We start from the raw sequence: 21,423 nt of genomic DNA on the forward strand, positions 1-21,423 counted from the left end.
TGTGCGGCTCATGCTAAGCCCTCCCCAATGCCTCTTCCCAAGCAATAGGACAACTCCCCCACCTTCCTCTCCCATTCGCGGTGCAGGATCCTGTCCAAGAGGAGACATCAGCGCCTTTGCAAAGAGAGAGTCTTTTACAGCAAAGAAGTCAAAGCCCTTCCTGGTGAGCACTGGGCCAGGGTGAGATGCAAGAAAGCAGTCAATCAGCTCGCACAAACTCACAGCCCAGGTCCCTTTGAGCAAAGTCCAGGAGTCTAAAACAAATAAATATATATATTTGAAAAGAAAAAGGATCACAAGCTCCTAACGGGACAATTCTTGGCTCCAAGACACAAAACCTGCCAGGATCCTTTTCCTCTCTTCTACCTTCACCAAGCTTTCTCTGATCCTTCTAGACAGCAGGGCTCTGTCCAGTGTTCAGGAGAAGGGGGATTAAGAATGGACTCTTCTGTTCCCTGGCTCCCGGCTGGCAGAGGGGTGAGTACTTCCCATACAAACTACCCCTTCACCTTGAAACACTGTGAAATGCTACATCTGAGGAGCTGCTGGAAAATCAGTTGGTGGAATGAGTTCTTTGGGGCCAAGCCCATGTGGAGAGGGGGACGTAGACATGCTGACTGCAAGAGAGCACCATCTTTTGCCCAAGCACCGAGCCCTGCTCTCATGATGCCACCTGGAGCTCCCAAACAGCCAGGCCTGGATCTCACATCTCTTCCCCTTTCCGGGACTCCCAGGGCGAGGCGCTGGAGTAGGGAAAAGTCTACACGTGGTATTGCAGGAGAGGCTGGGGCTCTGGGGTACCCCATAACAGGGCTTTACACACCCGCTACAGCCTAACACAAGGGTCTTTTGGTTGCCACAGCCTCTCCAGGAAGGCATACGCACCCCAATGGGCACAAACCAAAGATGAACTCTCCCACTGTGTCACCATGCTCACAAACATGCAAAAATATCAGCAAGAGGCAAACCCAGGGGAAAACCGCGCGCCCAAGGTTCAGCAAATACTTCTTATCTCTAAAAAGTCTCTTTTTTCTCTATGAATTTCTTTTCAGTTTGCCAAAATTTCCACATGACCTGAAAAAGTGCCACATCAACTCTTCTACAGTAGAGGCAGAAGCGAGGGGGTCTGTGTTATGGCAAATCACAAGGCAGACCAACTAAAAGGGCAGATCCTCGTACAGCAGGCAGCATTGCAGGTTCATCAGCCTTCCTGAAGCTGCGCTGATTTACGCTTGCAGAGCACACAGACCCATATCAAACCCTGCTCTGGGCTAGTGAACAGGTCTAAAAGAAAGAGGGAAAACCTGCAAACCTGTCTTGACATAACCAGAACAAGCAGAAAGGCTGGCTTAGAGGGGAGTCCCCATTCAGACTCCATGGTTGGGGTCTGTAAGGACTTTCTGATAAGCCCCAGCTCTCTGCTTTCTCTCAGGCAACTTTCTTTGCAGGAGAAAATAAAAAGATTCTGCACAGGACACGGGTTTGTTTGTTCACTTCAACAAAAGGGACAAGAAAGGTGAAATCTGGAAATCTCTGCCTGAGGAATTTGGTGTCTGAAGGGCTGAGATGTACATCACAACCACCCTCCCCTCCAGGTGTTTGCCCAGTTTCAGTAATAGTTGGAAGTCTCTCTTCAGCTCATATCTCCAGTGAAACTGCCACAACAAAGCAATATTTGCAGTTTACAGACCCATAAACAAAGCCAAGGAGTTTGCAACGTGTACTTAACTGAGAAAGGTCACCCAGAAGACACTACTCCTGGCCACAAGATCAAGCTGCCGGTGCATGGAGACCACTGCTAGCAAACACCAGCCACAGAGACCCCTGGGACCGGTGGAAGTGGCCTGGGAGTGCCAAGCAAAAGGGAGGGCTCGTCACCACTGGCCTGCAGACCGTAACGGCGAGTGTGAGGAAGAGCAGAGCCCGTGCGGCCGAGCGGCCTCAGAGCAGAGAGCAAGTGCTGCTCTGTCCATCTCAGAAGGAAATAAAGCTCAGCAAAACTTTCCCCTACCAGGCTCCCCCTGGCTGTCCCTCAACCGTGGACTGGTTTTGTTAAGAGATCAGGAGAAGGGAGCCAAAGGGTGAGAACACTTGGCCCAAGGGAGCAGGGAGGTGTCAGGGATGGGGGCACAGACCCTATCACCCCCCACCACAGCACAGCAAGTAAGAGGGGAAGACAAGACCCACCAAACTGAGCAACGGCAGCTGTGCCAGATGCTACAACGCAGAAGTGGGGGTGAGGGGCAAACGGCTAACAGATGAGGCTTAAATACATACCAACACCTGGGAGCCCTAGAGCCCAAAGGGACACCATCACCCAGACCAAGCATTGCAGAGATGGCGAAAGGGCGGGTGCCTATATCCTGCCCCACAGACCTACAGGCGACTGGGGCGGGCAGGAGGAGAGGGAAGTCCTACTCTGCAGGCCAGTCGCAGAGCCCTGGGCCAGTCCCACATCCCAGGCAGGTCCACAGGCATGAGTCAGAGGCACCTGGGGGATCCGCTCACAGCACGAGGGCCAGTCTCACCTCTGCTCCGTTCGGCCTCGGGATCAGCTATTTGGCAGCAGAGCTTCGGGCTGAGTCACAGCACTGCCAGAAGAATTATCTGTGAGGCACTATAACTTTCACGCCCAGGAGATAGAGAGATTCATTTCTCAATAATCTAGAAACCAACGGGCATATAGGCAGAGGGGGAGAGGCACAAGAATGAACGTTGTATTTACGGAGATTTTGTTTGTCACTGGTTCCTGCATGGCTGGGCCAGACAGCTCTAACCTGCTCTAACCCACTCCCTCCTTGGTGCAGGAACAAACTGTCTGACTAATACCCAGCAAATGCACTGAAGGAACAGAAGCCTGACCAGATGTTGCCTACATAAAAACGATTGTTGCAGGGGAAAGAGCAATTCAGGCTGTGCGCAAAATGGAGATGTGTCAGTCCTTGCAGGGGAGAAACATGTATTGTGCTGTTATTTTCCACCCTTTCATCTGCGATCAATGTAGCAAAGGAAAAATATCATGCTCTGGGTCCATGTACTCCCAACCTGCAGAGTGGGTTGCGCTCTCAGCGCACGCAGGAGAGCCAGAGTCCCAGCTCCCGTTTAGCAGGTCTCAGTTCATGCAAGGACAACATTGGCCAAGTTTATGTAGACATAGGATCAAAACTTTTGCAATTTCATTGTGAATCTAACAGGACAGGACAGGATGTGGGAGCTGTCCTCCCGCCCAGCTTCCCCTCTGAACCACCTGAGTAGGGAAGACAGTCGTCCTGACAAACAAAATCTGTTTCTAGCCCTCAGGGTCAATAATACAAGCTTTAAACCATGACTGGAAAAGAAAATAAGCATAAACTATTAATGATTATGTTAACTTTTTAGTTTTGTAGCCAATCTCAGGCTGTGACCTCCAAGGTACAAATTTTCAGGTCTCCCAGCTCAGCTGCTCTGGTTACATCGAGCTGCATCGCACTCTGCCTTACACGCAGACCACCCCTTGCACCTTAACTCTGCACGAACCATCCTCTTGTCCTGCTGCAAGAACATGTGCAACAACGTGCATCTAAGGGATCACAAGAGTCACCCCTACCAACATCAAGCAGGAACCTTAGATTAAATAATACTGATTATAAGCAGGACTGTCCCTAAAACTCACTCTGCTTCTTTGCAGAGCTTGTACCTAGATCTCTTCTCAGCCCCCAGCTGTGTGGTTTCCAGAGAAAGATTCAAAGAGGCAGCCCCTCATCTCCACTGCTCTGTCCCATGGGATCTCCCCATCTAGCCTGAGGCAAGTGCAAAACTGTTTAAGGCTGGAAGGAGATTAAAAAAAAAAAAAAAAAAAAGACAGTTCTAAGCTACTATATTTACATCTGAGACAACTACCCTGCACCGGAGGAACGAAGGTGCTTCTCAGCTCCTTTATGAAGTTCAAGAAGGCAGTGTTAAAGTTTCCATTCCCACTTCTTACATGGTCATGAATGACCTCAAATGGTATTTCATATTGATTCAATCATTGTACCAGGACTATCGTATTACCTTCTGTCTGGCTAAGAGCCTAACAGAAATTAAATGGTGCATATACTTATAAAGGTGTGCAAGTCAAAAGGCTACTGTTAATTTGAATTGCCTTAGGAAAATTCACGCATAAAAATGGCATTGGGTAATGAAATTGGTTGAAGTGCATATAGACTTGCTATTATGTTAGAAATCTGGAGATTTTAACTTCTTGGGCCTCCCCTTTGTTTCAGGGCACAAGTCCCCCCAGAAAGCTGGGAACAGTAGCAGAGTGTTTGGGGGACTTGCTGATCTATAACATAAAATCATGACAAGACATGGAAGAAAAGCTGTTCATGATCAAAGAACTGATATTCTGCTCCATAACTTAGGGCTGAAAAGGAACAACACAAGGACAGGCACAACCAGGCAATGAAAGCCTGAACTGGAAGATCTGATGCAATAGCAGAAACATTCTTTTGCTGAGCTGGTGGGAAGGGTGCATCACCTCCCAGTGCAGTTTTGCAGACTTTGATCCAGTCCCAGTGCACAAGCAAATGACTGACAGATCAGTGATGCAACAGGGAGAAGCTTTCCCTGGAGTTCCTCATAACTGGAAGCAAAAAGACACCCATGTCCTTGGTAGCCAATATTGCAGGACTTTGGGGTAACCTTCCTGCTATCTGAACAGGAGGTTTAAAGGTGCCTAGCAGGAACTCCCTTGAGATGGAGCAGGTGACTGACCCCACAGTGTGTGTGAGCACTTACACTCCTGCCACTTGCTCCTTTCAGAGTTGAAAGCCACATCCTCTCAGATCCCCCAAAATATTAAGGAAACACTGATTTCTGCTCTCTCTATAACTGACTTGTGTTCCGCAACTGGGCGGCAGCCTGACACCAGCCTCTGCTGCCATCCACCCAGTTCCTCTGGTGTATTAGCTGGTCTCAGAAGAGCTACAGCCTCTCCTGAATCTTAGCTTGATCGTACTTGTAGCCTGCTACGGCCACACCACTTCCACGCAAAGCGCACAACCAGCTGCCTTGCACCCATAAAGCCACGGGATAACACCCCCCTCCATCATCCCCAACAGGCCGAAGCAAGGGCATGTTTCCCCAGGAGCCGATTTTCTAGCAAGGACAGGGTATTCCCAGTACAAACTACCCTCACAGCCCAGAGGAAGGTCGTTCAAGGATACACGTGGGCAATACCAGTTACTATGCCAAACGGCAGTGCCAGTCAGCACCACATCAAAGATAAGGCAGCCTGTGACCTATTCCTTTGCCTAACTCAACAGCAGGTATTATGAGAAAGAGGAAAAGGCAAAATATTCTGCCAGCCCATCAAGCAACCAGCATTCCCAGTGCTGGTGTCCCATTTCCATCGACCAGGCATGGTTTCAGAGAGGTGTCTAATGAAGCACAGAGGTCTCACAGTTTGTTGCATGAATGTAACACTTCAGTGATTGACTTGCCCTAAACTGTTCTCATTAGTAAAGGGTTTTGCATGAAGTGCTGGCGTCAGAAGTCAGAAGGTAAAGCTAATGAGAGATTTTAATCAGCCCCAGCACAAAAGGAAGGAGATTCCTGCATAATTCCAGCTGAAAATAGAAAAGCTCTCCTTTGCTGCTGGGATCAGATCTGTGCTGCAGGAAGATAGCTAGGTGCTAGGGTGCAGGTGAAGGAAAAGCAGCATACAGCCAGCCAACACCAAGGATCTAGCTAGCTTTCCTGGAGCACAGCCAGCCTGGGACAAGCACCCTTCAAAGCCTTCTCTGCCTCTATAACACCTAAGGATGATCCAGCTCTGTGGAATAATTCCCACTGTAGAAAAAAAAAAAAAAAGGCAAAAAATCCAAACAAAACAAAAAGCTAGAGAGAGGGAAGGAAGCAGAAACAGGAAACTACAAGGACACTCTTCAAAAAGGCCACTGCTGCAGGACAAAGGGCCATATTTTTATGCATGCCCTGACAGGCAAATTCTTCTGAAAATTCACATTTTAGGCACCTGAATAAAGCAATCAGCATTCCATGACAGCTCAAGCTATTCACTGCTCCCAGTGAGGAGACAGGGCTTGTGAAAAAACTAGCTGTCTCCTCACAACCACTTAAGTGGAAGCTGAGCTCACTTAAAATATAGGACATATCTATACCTCAACCAGCACCAAATTATGAAAATAGTAAGACTTCTAGCAAGGAAATCTCTTCTCTGGATTGGACTCCACGGACAGAAATGTGTTATTGACACCTGGAAGGCACAAGATCATCTAGGTCAGTTCTGGTTAAAAAGCCTCGCGCTCTGTCTAATGTGTCAATACAACCTCGCAGCCAAGACACCTAGTTGGGACTCTGGAGATGAAATCGATCCTTGCTGCTGCCATTTCCGGGTGACTTGGGGAATGACATACAAGCGCTGAGCACTGGTTTCTGCTTTAGTTGCTGTAATAGTGGTTCAGAGAATCTTGGAAGCTCCAACAAGATTTGGGGAGATTTGTAATTGCTTAGACCCATACCTTTCCGCAACACTCAGCACGCTGTTGTGAAAACCTGCATCCTCACCAACAGCATCTTCAGAGTCACCAACATAACAAGCATTAGAGAGAAATACATTCTTCTGAAGCTCTCTCCTATCCCCTGCCCAAAGCACATTGAGGTTTTAAACTATGGCACAGGAAACAACCACTTAGCTACTCAAAGTTTTTAATCTATGTGGAAAATGTATCAGGAGTAAATTAGTTCCCTCCCATTCTGCACAGATGGGCAATGGTGCTCTGCAGTGCTCAGGCCCTACATTTCAATGAGAAGACGACTCCAAACCGTAGGTCAACTAGACCATTTTAGAGGGTTGGGAGAAGCAAGCAAAATTCTTCTCGCTGTTACCGTGGCTGTGCGTGACATGGCCTAAAAGCCTTAGTTATGAGCCAAGCTCCTCATGTCCCTGTGTTAGATGCTACATAAGCAGTGAGGTTGATTTTGAGCCATGGGACCAGCTGTGCTGGCTCAAACTCCATGACTTGCAAACAGTTGCAGTGTGGCTCCTGCGCAGGGCTATGCATGGAGCCAGCCGTGGGGCTATACTGACGCAGCTGATCCAGATATCCCTGGTCCCTGGTTCTGGGAGGAAACAAGACAGCTAAGTGTGCTGTAGCCACCAGCATGGCCAGGGCATGGCTGGGCTACTCTGCAGTAGAATGATGGGACCCTTGGAAACTGCAGCTGCCTCTCTCACCTTGAGGTGGGTGGCTCACGACTAGGAGATCCCCAGCCATGGAAATTTCAGCGCAGTGTCTCAGGTCAGAAAGGGTGGCCATTCCAGACAGCCCACCTTACACAGGACTTCAGGACAGAAGCAACTCAACTGAAACTCAGTTGATTTCCTCAAATCCCAGAGCTGCCTCATTTCTCTTCCTGGTTGCTCACTTGGAGAAGGAAGAAAGAGGAAGGAACCAGTTTCATGGTAAGCCATGATCTGTCAAGTTATGAAAGTTATGAAAGTAAACGAGTTGTCTCCAAGTCTGTTAGGAAAGACTATACTCGTGCTTTAGGGATAAAACTCCAAATTCCATCCAGAGAGAAAGCAGTTGGAGCAAAGGGTAAAAAATTCAGCAAGACGTGCTGCTTGACAAAGAATTCATTTGGTACTAACGGCTCCGCTTCTTGCTACCAACATGAACCATGATCCCAAAAGGCAGTGCATGAACAGACATGAACAATAAAGTGATTTGTTCTCAGGAAGCATTCAACCTCTGCCAACAGTCAACCGGATTCAGACAAGGGCTGGGGCAGTGAGACCGGCACATGGCTTACCAAATGAGAAACTGTATCATTTGGCACAGAGCTGCTATTTCCAGCACTTACATCCCATCCGCACGTTAGGTCAACTTTTTCACTCTTCAGAGAAAGAAAACTGTCTATGTGTAATGAAATCTAGATCTACAAAGGCCAAAATTTTTCATTGAGAGCAGTAGAGGGAGGTGTCCTCACCTCCTAATATCCCGTAGTAGGTGGTCTGATTTCCAGATGGCCTCAACATTCATAGCTGTCAGCTACAGTCTAATATATAAAGCACCTTAAACATCTGCAGGATGAATATTATTGTTTCAGCCATCCAGTCCTCTTTATTTATCCTGTTTATCCTTTCACTTAGCAATGTGTTCACTTAGCGTCATTAAAAGAAAAACAAATAAAATGAAGCAACACTTTAAGAGACTTTTAAGATGAAACACCAAGACATACTGGAAGCCTTTTTTTTTAATTAAATACATTGTTAGGCCATCCACACCTGAAGTGAACAAAATATTTGCACTCTCCAAAACTGTGCACTTCAAGTCATCAGAAGAGCATTTACCACATTTCAAAGATGACAAACACAAAATGAACATTTCAGACTGTCAAATGGATTTCTTACAGTTTGTATGTGTACATAAAGTGAAGTATTTTCACTTTTATTGCAATAAATTAATACACTTGTTTCTTGGAAACTTGGAACATATGCCAGGACTGCTGAGAAAACTTGTAATAAAAGCAGGACATGTTCCAGAACTCTAGGATTAGACATCCTAGAGTTTGCCACTCAGCCTGTTGTTTGGAGACATCAGATCCTTAAAGAATGGAAGTTTGGATCATGATCCTATAATTGGATATAATGCCCACTCACCTCAAGAAAGAAGGAAGTCTGGAGATGGGAAAAACCTTGCTTTGAAACATCAGATACTGACCACTGACAAGATGCTAGGCTAGAAAAATTACTGGCCTGATAAGGTAGGACAACTCCTGCACCCAGAAGTTTGTTTCTTGTTGCTGTTAGGAGCAGATTACCATAAAGCTTGGCTAGAACAGCCTGATCTTAAAGTTTGTTTTGTTTGCCCTGAAACGTTTTGTTATTTCTCACCCTTCAACAAATCCTTGAGAGCCCCATTCCTTTTACAATCCACACAAATAAGCAGAGGTTCCTACAAAGTGCAGTATGGTCTGGAGAAGTCCACATGGCTTGATCACAGAGATATTTTGGTACTTAGTTCCCCCTGGGATCAGCGGAGATACGTAAGACTACATCTGTACGCTCTTTGTTAGCCATGCCCACGCACCTCTGGTTCAGTGCGCCGCGGCGTCCAAGGTGCCTTGCAGGACTGGGGCTCAGCTCCGACGCTCCTCGGTGAGACACCTCTTGCTGGGCAAGGGGCACCTCCCAGCTCTCCCATCCCCCTGCTCCAACCCCGGCGCTCCCTCCTCCTGGGAAGCGACCTGTTCCAATCTGGAGCCAGATTGCAAGCAAGTGTGAAGACAGTGCAAACTGCCAGGAAGTTTTGGCTCAAAGATGGATTCAAGCCCCAAGCTAAAAGGAAAGTCCAGATGTACTTAAACGCCTGGAAGGAAGGTAGCCTGCTTGCTTTTCTACTACTGCTACTACTCAAAGATGTGTCTGAATGCAATGTTGTGCTTTTCGTCTCCGCCCTGTAACCTCCACCACGATCTATAAAGACTAGTGAACTTTGTTTAAAGAAAACAGCACAAAACCAAACTAAGCAACCTTTATCCCTCCCCAGCACAGGAATATTTTATCTCCAGAAAACTTCCTTGCTTGTCCTGCTCTACACATTTATATACATCAAGAAATAATACCTCTGACACCAAACCAATGCCACCGGTGGCATCCCACATGCCTAGGCTCTCCTCATGAGAGACCAAACACAATGAGTGGTTCATGCCTGCTTTGCACCACTTCTGAGCAAACATGCTGCAGAGGCAGGCCAGGTCGAACAGGAGGGAGCTGTGTTTTCAATTCAGGTGGAGATAAAATAGTTGGCAACAGAATTTGTCACTAATAATAAAACGTAATGATATGTGAAATGCACGCCCTAAAAATCCACAAGACCCCAAAGAGACCTACCAAAAAGAGAGAAATGAATGTATCCCTTAAGAAACATATTCACCCAGACACAGCCAGCTGATTTTAAAGCAATCATACAGAATGACTGATCCCTCCATACAAATTTAAATAGACATAGGCAGTTCATGTCTTGTATTACCCTATCCATAAACAAAATTAGACTGACTATAAAAAAGCTATATCCAAGAAACACGGTAGAATCACATAACACTTTGGCCCCAGAAAATCCTTCCTTTCAGATCTATGTGATACGTGCAATTACCACATTTGCTTCTTATAAACAAGATCAGAGCCAGGTTAAGTATAATCACAAACAGGCAGTTTTCACTGGTCCAATTATGAATTTACCAGGGTGGTGTTGCATCTAGCAGCAGCCTCTGCACAGTGTAACGAAAAAACACCTAGCAACTTTTAAGAGTGAGATGCAGAATTTACTGTGTACATGCCACTGACCTTTATCCAGGGACTGTTCTGCCCTGAATAGTGGTGTCCGACTGAGAAGGACAATACCAACATTTCTCATTAGCTTCAAAAGCTTCTGACTGACACTGAAGGGGCTTTTTGTGAACAACACAGAGCAAAGAGGGACATGTTACCTCGTCAGCCTCTCAAATTGCTGCTCAGCTGATAATTTATTTCAAAGCACATACACAGTTTCTCTCATCCCAAACGTCTGGAAAACAGAAGTTTCTCAAGCATTAATATAAAAAATAGCCTCACAGTTTTCGAACTCTATATTCATGCTAAGAGTTGAACATGGAAAAAAGTATGTATGGAGTACTGCCTTGCAGCAGGCCAGAGTAAGAAACAAACACTTATTCACACACTTCAGTTTGTTCCTTCCAGTTCAGTTCTGCAAGATGCATTTTGGTTTTTTTAGCAATCTAGGTCTTCTGCAGGGTGCCTATCAACCTTCCTTCAGCTGACTTACAAGGATACAGTTTTGGCCTCAACTCATAGTATACCCAGTAAGGTGGGGGGTTGGGATTTTTTTATGTTTTGTTTTTTAAGTAGTCACTGCACTCAACACTTCTCAAAAGCTGTTCTGCATCTCAGGGTCAGGTCTGCTCCAACCTGAAACTTAGCACTGCTGTAAAATAAATAAAACTCAACTGCTGGGGCAGTCTGTATGTCCACATATGCAAATGAACACGCTCAGCACTTCAGTGTTAACAACTTGGCCATTGATATTACTTGCTGGAAAAAATACATGGTTTCAGAGGAAAAAGAAAAGCTAGCTACACTGGAAAACCACAAGTGAATTTTTATGGCTGCTTTCCATTGCTGCCTTTTTGTGAATCAGAGGACATGTTGGAAATTTTCTGTCATTTCTTTGTCCAGCATGGAGATCTATGGGACAGAGGCTATCAAAGGCCTATAATCACTTTAGGTCCTATGCAGTTTGGGAGTTAAAGCAACACCCACACTCTGACTGCTTTATGCTAGGCTTGTGGACACCCTGAAGTTACCAAACAGTAAATTATAACTTTCATGTGAACATGACTAGATTTTAAACTAGGGATTATCTTGCCCTATAGAAGATCCTGATTCCAATTTGAAGTCTATTATTCAACAGGGTTACAGGAACTTGAAGGTGGGATTCCTTTCTGCAAGAAACTGACACAGTGTCACTGATCTTGGTCCACCTCATGGCAACTGTGTCACGCGAGGAAATCACCTTGGCTACTCAGTTGCCACTGCACACCCACAGGCACAATCCAAGGTCTCAGCACAAGCACAAAGTTCTCTTCCAGTTCTGTGGAAATCATTTGTGGCTGCGCAACTGTTTCCTCCCAGGGAAGGTAAATGGCACTATTTGGAGAGGTTTTTAGACTGTGTTCCTCTTGTTTGTATCTTGAGCTGAAACCCTAAAAGGGAGAAGTTAAAGCTTTTCTTTTGGTACCTGCTAAAGCATTTGCTTTTGAAGTCCACCTATGACAAATACACTTCCCCCTGCCAGAGGCAGCCAAGTTCCAAGGCAAACTGCGTTTCTGGAAAAGTTGTTGCTGTTGTCCTAACAGCAGTGTCACATGAGGGGATGTTATCGAAAAGCCAAAGGTCAGTAAAGACTTCAGTGTTTCCTGGTCACTGTTACTCTTGAGAGAAAGAACAACAAACAGTTTTGGCTTCATAAATCACTGGCAGAATTAACTGCAGGATTTTTATTTAGTGAAGGGCTTCCTGATCTCTCTTGCCTAGACAGCATTTCACAATGACTGAAGACCAGTCCAGATTTCATAAAGATAAAACATTGCTCAGAAGTGAAGAACATCAGAAAACGTGACAAAGATCAAAGGAGATTGTCCACAACCAAACGGTAAGGGAAAGCTGCTTCTGATCTGTTCACATTTTTATGGCTTCTCCTCTGAATGAAGAAACAAAGTCCTTCATTCCAGTGGAAAAGTGGGGTATTGATTCTGCAAACATTAAAAAGCAAAATTCAGAAAAAATCCAACCTAGAAAGAACGTATAGGAACAACAGCTGCAGATAAAGCTGCTCATCAGATCCTCAGAGGTGAGCAAGGATTCTGCTTTGGGCAACGGTGCAGTGTTTTTCAGTTGCTACAGGTCAATCACAAGTTGATGAAATGCTTTTTCTCCAGTCTCTGGTGGCCAAACCCAGATCTCATCTCACACAAAACTCCTAGTGCAGATCCTTTGAACACAGATATCCCCCAGCTCATTCACAAGGGAATAGTTTTAAAAGAGCAAGTGACAGGCTAGTTCAGCAAGCAATATGTAAACAAGACAGTTGCCCGACCAGACTCCTGTGTGGAGCCCTGCAGACCATCTCCAAAGGTCGTTTACTCCGACACAGAAGGCAGAGAACAAGAGACTCTTCTCAAGGTGGCAGTGTCTCTTAGGAGTAAACTATCGGAGACACTGGGAGTACATTCATCTGTCATACCAGTCCTGGGCTGCTGCTGAGACCTTGAATTGTAACAAGACCCTTGTTTTAACCAAGCGTAGGGATGACAAAAGATGCATCCCATCAGATAATTCCTGAATCACTGTGCAAGGCGTACACGTGCAATATTAATAACCCACTCTCTTCTCGAGTAGGTCGCCAGTAAAGGTCATTACAGGAAGCTGGCTCTGTCCTTCAGCAACGTGACAGGTGATTCTCGAGGAAAGCAACTGTTCTCACTTCCTGTAGGACTGGCTGCCTGCAGAAGAGAAGCAAGAAAGAGCCTGTCAGCTGAAAGCAGGATTTATTACAAGACAGGAGCTGCCTGAGGGAAACACTTGTTCGACCTGTATAGTGACACAAACACCACGAAGAACATGCACAAAGGCACCTTAACCACTGACATTGCGACTTAAAAATGGAAAATGTATTTATGGCAACCATTTGTCAGCAGACACTTAAAGCACCTCTGGAGGAGCAGAGAGCCATAAGAGCTCAGCAACACTCCTGACTAAATTATTCTTCATTTTTCCTGGTAGAGATTTTTGTATTACACTAGCACCACCATGCACTAGATAGAACTTCATACACTGCACATGTAACTTGACCATGCCCGTGCAGAGGAGATTGGAACAGATGCAGAATAAGGCATAGGGCAGATTTAATCATTTATCCATGCCCACAAGGGGCACGTAATGCACAGCTAAAATAAAGTCTAGATTTGGAGGCCGATCCTGTGTTCCAGCCACACTACCAAGTGTCATCCCTGTACCAGCTAGGAAGAGAAACCAGCACAAAGCCCCAGAATGACAAGGTTTATTTTCGGAAGCTCAGTTTTGCTTTTAGGTACAGCTTTACAGCTCCCCGAAAAACAGCAGGCTACATGTCCAGCAGGAATCTGGCCCCAGGCAGGCCTGCAGCAGTCACGCCGAGTACCTGTGCTTCCTCTGCATTCCTAAGGCATTCCACGCATGCTCGCTGGTACCTAGAGGAGCAGTCCAGCTAGTTCAGCTAGATTTATGTAAAAGCAGCAACGTGTTGCCAGAAAATGCACCTACAATATTAAAAGCAAGCTAAAAAAAAGTCTCTCTGAAATAAGTGATCCCATCTCATCGTGTCCAGCAGCTATAAAAATTTGTACTTTTCCAGAAACTCCAAGAAATTCACAAACTAAAACCAGTCTTGCAGAGGGCCAGAGTCCCTTTTGGTATGCAAAAACCTATATACTTATGCAGCAGGCAAATGGGAGGCAGGAACTGTTGAGTCCTACCGATGGCTGATATCTGTGCCTCTGATACAACTTCAGACTTATCTACAAAAGTTAGCTAGGAAAACAAAGGAATAGCATCTGCCTAAAGAGATGTAAGCACAGAGCTTTACCAGGGAAACATCAGATGCCTTCAGATGCCTCCCTGCCCAGGTGACAGCTGGGAATTAACTTTGAGTTAATGTGAGTTAGGTTTGAACTTAAGTGCTTTAAAATTCTTTTTAGTCCTTGAAAAATCAGGTCCTTAACACCTGCCTCAATTTTTCCAACCATAAAAACCTGTGCAACAGCACCTGCAAGATGGAGAATAACTACCAGGTACTCTATGACAGCAGACAGCAACATATGATAACACAGAAGCAGAGTGTGTGACAGACAATTTCTTTGTAAATTAATTTCTTTGTTATTTTTTTAGCAGCGAGATAAGAGTTAAACATCTAACAATCGATTGCTAAAACCAAGTCTGTCTCATGGAAACCGTGACAGCTAGAAAAAATTACCTGGAAACCCAACAGAAAGCTATGGAGAAAAACTGAATGGACACATAATAAGATGTGATGCCCACTGTACATTCAGCTTTAGGATGCACTGGCACAGCAAAGATAAGAGGTACATTGTAAGACAAACCCTATCTAATAAAAGTCAAAAATTAAGAAAGTGTAAGAGTCTGGACTTATAAATTACATACACTGAATCAACAGAGAAACCCAACTGATGAAGAAATTTGATCACGCTCTGCTTCACTGCAATTTCAAAATAAAGTACATTATACACCGTGCCAGTGGAAAAGAAACTCATTCCAGATCCCTACAAGAACATGCACGTGTCTTATCTTTGACATCCAAGAGCGTAAAGCTGTCCTGGAGAAACTAAAATACGTGGACAAGAGTTTTTGTGTGCGCACACACACACACTGTGCTTGTTTCCATTCTTCAGCAGAGCTTTTCCTCTTTAACGGACTAGCACTTTTGTAAATGAATTGAAACAGAAACCAGGGACACGCTCTTGACTGTTAACGCCACAATCGGTCAGGACAGAACAGTGCTCCTATCACAAGAGACAGAAAGCACTAGTGTCAGAGGTAAAACACGGGGCATGTGCAGCAACGCTAGAGCTGAAAGAGCTGGCAGTGTTACCGAAGCACGGGACTGCTCAAGCAAGTACTCCTTACGTGAGAAAACTCCCTGAGCCACCAGGACACTCCCCTCCGCTGCCTCACCTCTGCTCCCCAAATGAAACCACCCTCTCTCACTGCAAGTGCAATGGCGTGGAACAACAGCGAGGGAACAACACAGCCAAAAGAACTAGGAAGCGCTTTCCAGCTCTGTTGCTGATTTACTAGGTTGTTTTAATTCCTTGGGATTCATTTTTCCCATCTGTAAAGAGGAGCTAGTGATATGCACATACTTCATAAATTTCTTAGGAAGGTTTACAAGGTGCTACAAGCCACCCTGTATTTGCAAAATGTTTAAAGGTAACAGCTACAGCTAAAGAGCAGAGCTGACCAACACCTGATACTTTATCTGTTACATAAAGCATTATATTGTGATCGAATAATCATCACTAAATTTCTTATGATATGTTTAGAATAAGAATATACAGTACATGGCTCCTGTCATTTTTATTGATGCTGGACCCAAAAGTATATTTGAACCCAGCTAGTCCTAGCTGCACTCCAAAGGAAAAGCTTACTCTTTACTTAAAAATGAATCTTTTTACCCAGAAAAGACATAACTTAGACATCCTCAAGATTTGCATACATATTTACTGTGGTGTAAGCATCTGAGACCCACAATTCCACTTCACCAGGCTTGTGTTGGGTAGCTTAAAGCAAGCTTCCACCTCTTTCCTCCAGCCTCAGGTCATGGCCCTCCTCTTCTGAACCCACTGTAAACTAGTTATTATTGCTTACTCTTCTTCATGCAAGGACATTTCCATATGGTTCTTAAACATCACCCTCCAGCATAATGACTGCCACAAGCTACACACCACCCTTGGCTGTCTGCTTACTAAGCTGCCCTGAGCCTATCTGCTGAACTGCCTGACATCTGGTCTACACTCAGTTGCAATGTAGACACACCCAGGGGTCCAAATTCAAGAACATTAGACAAGCTATATAGGGGAGTGAAGGAGTGTCTAAAGAAAAGGAGAAAGTTTAATGACATCTAGACAAAGTTTGTTCTGAGACAAGGAGTTTCCTCCCAAACATAAACACATCTGAGAATCTGGGCTACTTTTCTCTGCCCAGAGACAGGAAAAAGTATGTCTCTAAATTCTCACATGACAGTGTGGAAATAGGAGCAGTACGCTCAGCAGGATATAACTGCATGGTTGTGCATCCTGCAGATGACAAGTACAACGTCATATACTGCTGGCACACTTGTAGCATACAACTTCATTCCTGGAGAGCCATTACAGAGCTCTCTCCTTTCCCACACCAAGCACTGACAAGTAGAACAGTTACTTTTTCACTTACTCTGTCTGCTCCTCGTGGATGATCCCGAAGAACTGGGGCGGCTCATTTGTTGGGGTCCAGACTGAGAGAACTGGGGGGCAATGGTTGGGATCTTTCCCTTTCTAGGGCTGGCACTCTGCACTTCAGGAGTGCGAGGGATCTTAGGTTTGCTAGTAAAGGCTGAGGAAAACTCGCTGTAGGAAGAGACAGGAAGAGTTAGTAAGCACAGAGAAAAACGTACGCATATTAAATCTGCAACCAAGTGAAACTTGCAGTACACACTGTGACAGCGTGATAGACTGCCGAAAGCTTAGGGAGACTATGAACAGAAAGGAACGTGGTGTTACCAAAGGCCGATTTCGGTGACAGTGGCACCTCAGGTACTGCCCCACGGTACGCACTCACCACACAGTCTGCTCAGATCTGGCCTTTTGGACCTGCCTATCCTACTCAAACCTGGCTATTTGGACCACAGGACCAAAGTCCCAAGTCCCTTGCAACTGTGGACAAACGAGTAATAGATGTTTAGCTTGTTTTCTGTTGTATTTATCACACACAGATATTATCATCACACTGGTCTGAGGTGCAAAAAGCATATATACATGGTACAGCACAGGAATCAGACATCCTTTTGGGGCACAGAAACTATTATTTCTCCTGGATATGGGTCACAATCCTGGCAGACACAGACACACACACACACCCTGCCTCCCTGCAAGGAGATTTGTACAATTCCCAGGGCCATCAGGAAAAGAGCAAAAAGTTGTGATGGCATCTATGAAATAAATTCCCTGAGCACACAGGTTCCTTGTTCATACTGAGAGCTTAAAACAGCTGCTCTTATTTTACAACCTGCCCATGCTACAAGAATATCGTTCTTTAAAATTCAGTCCATGATTGTGTGAGGACTCTCCTTTCCTACCCCCCAGCATCAATATATTCTTTCCAAGGTATAGAAAGCGGAGGTTACCAAGAAACAGTAAATCTCTAAAGGAAAAATCTCTTAAAAGGAAATAAAAGTAGAACCAAGGGAGGATCCAAAAAGGTGCCATCTAAAGATAGGCAATAAAAATGTTAGTTGGAAAGTCTCTGTTATTTGCTCCATCAAAAGAACCCTTTGTGACCAGCAGAAAGGGTGATTAGGAGGATTTTCAAGACATTTAATCTCCCCCCCCTTCCCCCGGGAATGCTGCTGAGTCAGTGCTGATTAGCCATTCCATAGCCCTGCTTCTCTTTTCGGCAAGATATGACAGCAAACATTTCTTTTATATTTTAAATAGCATTAATTGTCTGTATTTTGCATTTGTATATGCTAGCTATTAAGGACACAGTCATGCTAAAAGGCCTGCTCAGGGCCATCTCTGCAGCCTTTCACCTACCTCTAAGTATTATAAGTATTACTCTTTTTATCATTTAAAAAGAGGAGGTGGCAGGTGGCAGCAAAAACACACTAGCAAAACAAAACTAAAAAGTAAGATTGGCTAGTTAAAACCCTAAGCCCTGGATCACACACTTTTCAGACCAATAGAACAGATTTAAACGTCTCTCTCCATAGTATAGTTTAATTGTTAATGTTTTTTTATCATTTTATTCATTTGGGTGCAAGTGCTGAGTTTTCAATACACTAGCGCTCTACGTGGGAATCGTATGTAGCCAGCAGCCTTATAGCAATCTTTGAGCCATAAATGAGCTTTTTCTCATTTGGTAATAAGTAAGAAAACCCTAGATCTTTATTTCCATACACGAATAAATGTTTTCCTAGCATGAACAATCTTCACAGCGTTTCACTATAGTAACCTACACAGCTAGACTATAAGCACTTTGGAGACAAAGCAAAGAATTAGAATCAGAATTAATCAGAATTACTGTGCTTGATGAGTTGGAGGGAATACACAATGGTTGCATATGACAGCAACAGCAGGCTCACATCTTTGCAAGTCTCCAGGAAAGTATTATATGAAATAAGCAGGCAGCAAACACCGTAGAAAAATCTGTTGTTTCTCTGACAGCATGTACAGCAGGTTTCACACCTCCATCCACCCAGGTGTCACAGAACCACCTCGTCTTTTACCCACATCAATAAATAGGCAAATATCAACAGAAAAGAAATTAATCCTCAAAATAACTTGGAAAAGTGCTATTTAATACCCTTTAGATCTTGACTAGATGAAGAAAGAAGGAGAAAAATCTATTGTGGGAAAATGATTGGCAGTATTTGGTAAGAGAGTCATTTCTGACAAGGTGTGGTAATTTGAGAACAAGCGCTCTGAAAAAAAAACCAACACACGGTAGCCACGTCCCATGGTGTTACACAGAAACCTACCCTTGCACTGAGAAGAAACAAAACTGTATACTTAGAAAAAACGGAAATAATAGCCTCTTAAAAAAAAGCCCATAACAGCCTGCCACTGGGATCTGAATAATCAGCCAAGAAATGTGACAGGGCTTGAACATACAAAGATGAGTTACAGACTGTTTTCTGCAAGGGAAATGCGCTTGGACTTTTTAACCAGCTCCACCAGATTATTGGAAAGGTGAGACCATTGGAGTCCTAAGAAGACCCTACAGAGTTTAATATCTGCATTAGGTTGATATTGCATACAGTCACAATAAAAAATAAATGCCTTTTCAGCCAGCCACAAGCGTAAACTCAGATCTATTACTCACAAATCCATCTTTGCTTAGCTAAAAAGCCCAACAGATCTGTATGCTTATATGATCAGAATACAGCAGGCAATAGCAAAGCAGGGGCAGCTGTCAGCCTGGCACACGTCGGCTAAAACAATCATTTGTTCCTATGGAAATAAAACAACTGTAATAGACATGTCACTACTAGAGCCTCATTCTTCTCTCAGACTGATTTAGTGTAAATGTAATTTCACGGAACTTCAGGCAGTTAATTCCCAGTTTATACTGCTCAAGGAAGAGGGGAAATGGGAGCAGTTCCCCCTGCATCACCACAAGTCAGCCCTCCTTTCCTCATACATACCTCTTCTAGGAAGGAGGGAGACCTCTTACAGCGGATGAAACTATGACCAAAGCAACAATTTATTCACTCTGTTTGTTTTGCAAACAAATTAAAGCATGCTCCAAGAACGAAAGAACGAAAGAAGAACGAAAAGGCAGGTCTAGCTATTGCAAAACTAGCATATTAACAAAAGACCCTTGACACAGAAAACCCTGTGTTCTGCTCGGGCTATGAATGGCTACATTCCTGTATCCGTAACTTGAGGCTGCTTTTGTAAATAGAAATTGCTGTACGCACGGTAAGGAAGCATGCAACGAAAAGATAAAATCTCCTTCTGCAGGACACTGCACCCGCGCCTTCAGTTAGAGATCCACCTATTAGTGAGATTTAGATATATGTTTGTGAACAAAACTTCAAGATTACAGGATATAAGGGTTTTCTGTTGCTGTTGTTTTTTAAAGAAAAACTGATTATGACTGTAAAGAAGCAAAACCTCTCACTAAGATGCGGGACAAGACACTGACTATCTATGATCTCTTACATGCCAAAGCCTGAGGCTGAAAAACAACTTTTTTCTCCATCAGCCAGAGCACAAAGCAAGCAATCTGGCCATAAAATTCTGATGGTCTGTCTGCATTTGTAGTATGTGCTTAGCTACTATTATTACAGGCTACACAGAAGTAAAACCAGTAATGCTTCTGCTGGGATAGGGGTATGACTACTAAGCATCTCAGCCGCTTACCAGTGATAATTTGTTGACAATAGGTAATTTCTCAGACCTCACAATGGAAACAGCACAATCCAGAAATTAAAAAAAAAAAAAAAAAAAAAGCAAAAAAGGAGTCATCTGTGGGCCAGAAAGAAACAAAGCTCTAAGCAGAGTCTAGTTTTCAGAAGTGCTAGAGCTTTAACTGACATGAATAACTAGGCACTTCTGAAAAATCAGATCCATAAAGAGTTGGTAAAACCTTTCCCGTAACACATCTCCACCCATTCTATGTTTTACTTCTGGAATGTATTTGCTTTTAAAATTTCTCTACAGTCACTATTTAAAACTTGGCCCAATCAAATTAGCTATAGGAAAAAGCTGTTAACGTCTCATGGATACTTGAGGGCCCTGAAAAAACTTTGGTTCAATTCCTAATGGATTCCTAGTTTTCATCCAAGATATAACATCATAATCCTATATATGACAAAACCGTGACAGAGGGCTCACAGCATGAATGGAAGAAGGAGAGCAAGACCTTTTCTCTTCCTTTGATAAAAAAATCTTTTAAGAAATAGTTGAAACCCAGTGCCAGGAGAACTCCTAATACTGCCTCCCTTGCTGTACCTGCCCCATAGATAAATCAGGGACTCTGGTCAGCAGTGCTAGAACTCAGCATGTTCAAACTCTCCGAATCCACTTAAACGCTTAAGCTCTCTTCCTTCTGGAAGTTAATTCCTGTCCTGTTCCTAGGGCCCTACCTCTTTCTTTACTAATAAATGTTTTTCATGACGTAGAGTCCATCATCTAAGAAAGCAACAAGGAAGTTTTACATGCAGAAGACAATATTCTGCATACATGTGATTTTCATTAACAATGTCTTACTTGAGATTTCTCCCATTCTGGACCAGATGTTTAGAAATTGAACAGCTGCCACTGGCACAGCTAAGGGTATTTTGTTTGGCAAGCACCATCACAGCTGTCTCACACCAGACTACATCATACATTAAATGACTTCACAGGTTGTCTTTACAGCAGCATGGAATTAGCTGGTAAGTCCTCTCAGACTCCTCTTGTGCTCTTACATACTCATCTGGACAAATCGTACCTGTTAGATAGCCCATTTACTTTGTCCTGGGTGAACTCAGTAGATCGGGAAGACAAGATGTTGTCAACAGCTGGGATGCGTTGGTCCATTCTATGGCCTGATGAGAATACCTTAGATGACTCCATTTCAATCGC

At 44.3% G+C, this 21,423-nt stretch overlaps 1 protein-coding gene across 1 annotated transcript in view; it reads right to left on the reverse strand.

Annotated features, from left to right (window-relative positions):
• Positions 1 to 8,197: 8,197 nt before the first annotated feature.
• The window catches only part of ARMC9 (armadillo repeat containing 9), a 76,185-nt gene continuing 62,959 nt past the window's right edge, over positions 8,198 to 21,423 (reverse strand). The window contains exons 23-25 of the mRNA XM_067301755.1: positions 21,290 to 21,422; positions 16,529 to 16,701; positions 8,198 to 13,044 (exon numbers count right to left, since the gene is read on the reverse strand). Coding sequence (XP_067157856.1) covers positions 13,022 to 13,044; positions 16,529 to 16,701; positions 21,290 to 21,422 — 329 coding nt within the window. The 3' untranslated portion in view covers positions 8,198 to 13,021. The remainder of the gene's footprint in view (positions 13,045 to 16,528; positions 16,702 to 21,289; position 21,423) is intronic.

The sequence above is a fragment of the Apteryx mantelli genome, chromosome 9 (genome assembly GCF_036417845.1).
Source record: "Apteryx mantelli isolate bAptMan1 chromosome 9, bAptMan1.hap1, whole genome shotgun sequence".
In the NCBI taxonomy this organism is placed as follows: Eukaryota; Metazoa; Chordata; class Aves; order Apterygiformes; family Apterygidae; genus Apteryx; species Apteryx mantelli.